General features: G+C 35.9%; 1 protein-coding gene across 1 annotated transcript; it reads right to left on the reverse strand.

Moving 5' to 3' along the window:
• Positions 1–268: 268 nt before the first annotated feature.
• LOC110447997 lies at positions 269–5,087 on the reverse strand. The gene is made up of 5 exons (XM_021494009.1): positions 2,850–5,087; positions 2,382–2,513; positions 1,680–1,831; positions 762–864; positions 269–397 (listed from the first exon to the last, which is right to left on the reverse strand). Exons 1-5 carry the CDS (start codon positions 4,635–4,637, stop codon positions 269–271), a joined length of 2,304 nt encoding a protein of 767 aa, XP_021349684.1. The 5' UTR covers positions 4,638–5,087.
• Positions 5,088–5,720: the final 633 nt, after the last annotated feature.

The raw sequence follows: 5,720 nt of genomic DNA on the forward strand, positions 1-5,720 counted from the left end.
TCGTGGGTTGTTCATGACTAGTAGTTTTTAAAAGGAAAAGTTGACACGAACGACGGATGGACGACGCACCATGGCACAATTTATAATATTGAGAACTAGTTTCATATTCAATGTTGTGACACATGTGCTACACTAACAAAACACACAGAGGCTTGGAGACTGCATTTTGTCGGACGGGAGACCCAAAAACTTGGGATGAGCCCACTTATCACACTGCCCACACTGGCTGATCCGTTGAGATTTGTCCGTGTTTGTACAAAAAGGCAAGTCACAGGATGTTTTTCTTTGCTCCAGATGGGCTCTGTAGTAGCTTCTTAAGGGCATACTTTCTGAAGAATCCAACATGACATTGCCTCATTATCAAGGGTGTTGTTGCTTCCATAATTGCCTCTGCATTCTGTAAGATCAAAATGTTAACAAAATTATAAACATTGAAATTAAGAAATTAATATTCATTAAGATATTTTTATTTTTTTTATAAATCCATGATTATTAATGATCTATTGATCCTATTTAGTAAATTAAAATTACAGTTCTGATTTATATGCAAAAGAAACCGTGTATTAGCAACATATTTCCATTGTGTTGTATTAAGGAATTATGTACTTGTGTCCCAGAAACATTTTTTTATTTTTGGAATTTATGTTTTATTTCAATCATACTATTAACATTTTTAACCTTCTCTGACACCACGTTCACCACTCATGCTATCTCAAAAACCACTAATACATCGAAAATGAATGCTGAAATTATATATTTACCATCAAGACAAATACACCACAGGAGTTTCCATCTGTCTGTTTGTTGGAAGTGACCTCTCCAGTCTGCCATGTCCTCTTATCCCCTCTGGCACTCATGAAGTGTCTGAAGTGTATATACCATTCAATGAAAATCACCATTTTTATGTTTTATGGAAAAATCTGTATTGTAAAAATATTTTTATGTCTTCTGTAAACTAAAATTGGAAATAATTTTGGGGATCTATTTTTTGAAAATCCAACTTCATTATAAACACCTTAGACAAATGATTTATATTATTTTTAAATAAAATCTTTAGGCTGATACACTGCATAAAGTACAATTTATTGTGAATTATAATGGTAAAATTTCAATAGACAGATTGGTCATAGACATACTGTTTAGTGATGTAAATTTTACAGTGAAAAATTACTTTTATTCCATGACTCTGAAAGTAATGTATTGCAAACATTCTATAAAAATACAGATTTTCTAGAATAAAAAAGACTAAAAAATATTTGTGAATATATACATGTCCCTGCTCCAGATTTGATGAAAATGGATGCAAAAGTAAAGGTGATTTACTGAAGTGGATACTATAGCTATATGCCAGTGACCTATACTTGATGCTAAGATAAAGTAGCATCTGAGATGTATCGATCAAGAAGAAGTATGATATTTTAATACTTTTAGTATCAAGTAAATGCCACTGCTGTGAACAATACAGAAGGCAATATCCTACATTTGATTTACACTCCCTCTAACACTCCTTAACATGTATCCACATATGAAACTTAATGAACACTCAACTTCTGGTTCAAGGGAACGAGGTTGAAAGCTAAAAAGCAGAATAGACAAGATGACCCATTCTAGATCTGTTGAGGGGGCATAGTGATATCCTTTAAGAACAGTAAAGGAGACATTAATGATTAAGTTCTTACCTCCAATGATTGCTGAATCTTTGTGTTCTTCCTGCATAAGGAAGGGAGTCGAGCACAGAGATGGTAGCAGTCTCCATGGAGGCAACCAGGAGAAACCAGTGGTGCTGGTGACAAACGGGCAACAATACAGTCTGGTATGTCTCCAATGGCACCTGTATGAGGACATTGGGGTTATTGTTTTTATTTCTTATTGAATCAGAATTGTTCTTGAGAAACATTGCATGAAAATGACCTATCTATAAATACTGCCAATGTGATGGTCAAGAGTATGTCCTTTTATTCCAACTATTTCTCTAAAGCAATGTTGTTTATTTAGTTGTTAGTTCATATATATACAAGTAAAATTCTCTGTAGTTGTTTTAGAGACTTGTTTTCTAAACTGATTATCATCAAACTTCTTGTCAATCAGATATGAGAATGCATCATAAAACAAGTTATCAATTTTATCAATCCATGGTGGTTGTTTTGTTGATTGGTAGGGCTAAACATTTGTGTTTAGATTTTTTGCAATTACTTTTTGAGGTTTTTTTCTGAAAAGATTTTGACCAATTGTCATACAATTATCAAGTATAGGTATAAAAATACACAGAGGTATTTGTATCCTTGACAATGCCTTTCATCTTTGAAATCTAAACATAAAAAACATACTATGTTTCATTTTTCTGGGACTTCAATGAAATAAATTATTTGTTAGAAAATTACCTTTGGATACAGCCAAGCATTGCATTCCCCTGCCTCCCACTTAGTCGCCAGGAAACAGGGAAGAACATAGCATCCTTTGTGGTGGACGGAATTGAAATCTGACTTCAAAATTCCTAAATAGGCGTGGATAACCTAAAACAGGTGCAATGAATATAATAAGGACACATTCCTGTAGAAAAGGAATAGTTGTTTCAAGTCACTTTTGCAAATTCTGCAATAATTTGATGAAACATTTTTTTTTTTTAATTCCAGTTTATAACATACACCAATTTGCAGAGCTTGTTCTTACATTTTAGTTTTATCAACATCATATCCTCTTGTAATAGCCAGTATTTTGTTGGGTTGGTGGTATCACTAAATTACATTTGATGCTTGAAATGTTTTGTATGTCTCAATACCTGTCTATTTGATACATATTAATGTATCATAATATTTTCTAAGATTTTCATTGCTTGTTTATAAAATTACCTGATCATTCAGCCACTTATCAGGATAAAGTGTACACAGGTCCCTCCGTTCTAGTGTTGTGTTTCCAATTGTCATTTTTGTTGAAGTTTTGAGGACTTTGCAGGGTGAGTCAGCTGGTAATGCTGAAGTAGGTACATTTTGTATAGTCTTGAGCATGTCATCAATTGAAATATTGTCATGGAATGAGATTGTCAGGATTGCTGAAGCTAACATGAACGCATCCAGTGTGTTGACTAATTCCATGTCGACATCTGCAGTCATATACCAAGAAAGCATAGCATTCTGGCAAAGTTCAACCTCCTCCCCGAATCTCCTGTCAGCCTCCATGATAATAGAAAGGATTGGTGACTTAGCAACAGCATCATCGGTAGGATTGCTTGGTCGTTGTACCGAGGCTTTGCTGCATATCTGGAATGCCTTCAGCTTGGTGCTGCTCTCCATTGTCCTAACATGCTCAAGTATCCCTTTGGTAGGTGTTAGCAGATGTGATTCTGTTTTCGGTTCTGTGGCCTTCCTGTTCAAAGCATTGCTCTTTCTTTTCTCTTTCTTTGTTTCTGATGGCAGAACTTTTATTTTTTTTCTTGTCTTTGTTGTTTTCTTTGTTGCCTGTTTCTGTTCAGTTGATCTGTCAGATGTAACTTTTCTATGAGTTCTCTTGATTCTTTTTGCGCCCTTTGCAGTCTTTGTCTCTTCTTCTTTTCTTCCAGTGGTCTCCTCAGCTTTGTTATTGTCTCTGGCTGGAATCCCATTACTCTGTTTTGTTGGCTGTCTATACAGTTTCATGTCTTTTATGTTTATCTTTGATTTTCTCTCCTCTACTTTATACACCCCTTTTCCGATGCAGGCAGATATAACGAAAGGTCCGACCCATTTTGTTGCCAGTTGGTCCCCTTTCCTGTTTACTCGCTTCTTGTTTCGGATTAAGACTCTGTCTCCAACTACATGCTCTTTTCTTTTGTTCTTTTTGTCATAGTGAGTTTTCTGTCTCTTTTGTGCCTCTTTGATCCTGTCCTTAGCAATGTTCTGTAAGTTCAATAGTTCTGCAAAAGATGCAGCTCTGTCATTTAACAGCTCCTGGAAGTCGTCGGCATTGATGTCAGCTTCAGGAGACAAAGTTGTGGGTATGTCCAATTGGACTGGGAGTACTGCCTCTCTTCCATATGTCAGATGAAAAGGAGTTTCCTTGGTTGAGGCGTGTATGCATGTCCTGGTTCCGAATGCAATCTGTTGTAAGTATGTATCCCAATCATCTTGTGTCGCATTAACATACTTAACAATGGCATGACAAAGTGTCTGATTAAACCGCTCTGTCAGGCCATTGGTCTGGGGATGGTAGGCAGTTGTGGCCCGTCTCTCTATGGATAATTGGCTGCATAGCTTGTCATTTAGCTCATTGCAAAACTCTGTGCCTCTGTCTGTAAGGATCACCTCAGGGCATCCATGGCGGCAAACGGTTTCAATGATAAAAGTAGCAATCTCAGTTGCTTCCTTAGAAGGAATGGCTTTCACCTCTGGCCACTTTGTCAGGTAGTCAGTTAATACAGCTATGTATACATTTCCGTTTGATGTCTGTCGCAGTAGACCAACAAGATCCATACCCAGCATACTAAATGCCTTATTCTTCACTGGAATAGGGTGTAGAATTGACGGGGTCTTGAACAGTCGGTTTTGTCGCTGGCAAGGGTCGCATTCTTCAACAAACTGTTTAACCTCTTTCTGCATGGCAGGCCAGTGATATCTTGACTTGATCTTCTGCCATGTTCTGCGGATTCCTTGATGTCCTCCCATGGGACTCTCATGGCATGCTCTAAGGATGATCTGGACTTCATCTGGTTTCACAGTTCTGAGAGGGCCATGGACTTTGTGGTTATAATAAAGTGTTCCTTCTTCAAGTGTAAATGGCTTGACTTTTTTTCTGAAGTTGGCTTTTATATTCTTATTCTACAAGAAAAAACAAACAATTCCTAATTAAACATTTCACTTAAATTGAACTATTAGTGTAAATTTGTATGTTTTTGTACTGTGTATGTATTGACAAATTTGGTGATATGAAGATGATAAATAAAGTATATTAGTATAAATTATTTCATATTAGTAATGATGATGATAAGGATGATGAAAGAGATTTGATGGAGGAGAACATATGACACTGCAAGCTGATAATGATGACAACAACAGCGGCGAAGACGATAAGTGAAAGAATTGATTTATGTTTGTGATGTTGACTATGATGATGACAAAGAGATGATTATGATGATGACATTGATGATGATGATGATGTTGATGATGAGGATGAGGAGGGGGTGATGGTGGTGATGATGATGATGATGAAGATATGATGATGATGATGAATGATTAGTTTCTATGACGACGATGACATTGATGATCATGATGATGATGATGATTACATTGATGATGATGATGATGGTGATGGTGATGATGATGATGATGTTGATGATGTTGATGATGATGATGATGTTATGATGATGATGATGATATGATGATGATGATGATATTGATGATATTGATTATGATGACATTGATGATATTGATGATGATGATGACATTGATGATGATGATGATGATGATGAATGATTAGTTTCTATGATGACGATGACATTGATGATGATGATGATGATGATGATGATGATGATGATGATGATGATATTGATGATATTGATTATGATGACATTGATGATGATGATATGATGATGATGATGATGTTGATGATGATGATGATGACATTGATGATGATGATGATGGTATGATGATGATGATGACATTGATGATATTGATGATGATGACATTGATGATGATGACGTGTTGATGATGATGATGATGACATTGATGATATTGATGATGATGACATTG

This window comes from Mizuhopecten yessoensis, unplaced genomic scaffold (assembly GCF_002113885.1).
Source record: "Mizuhopecten yessoensis strain PY_sf001 unplaced genomic scaffold, ASM211388v2 scaffold3755, whole genome shotgun sequence".
Taxonomy (NCBI): Eukaryota; Metazoa; Mollusca; class Bivalvia; order Pectinida; family Pectinidae; genus Mizuhopecten; species Mizuhopecten yessoensis.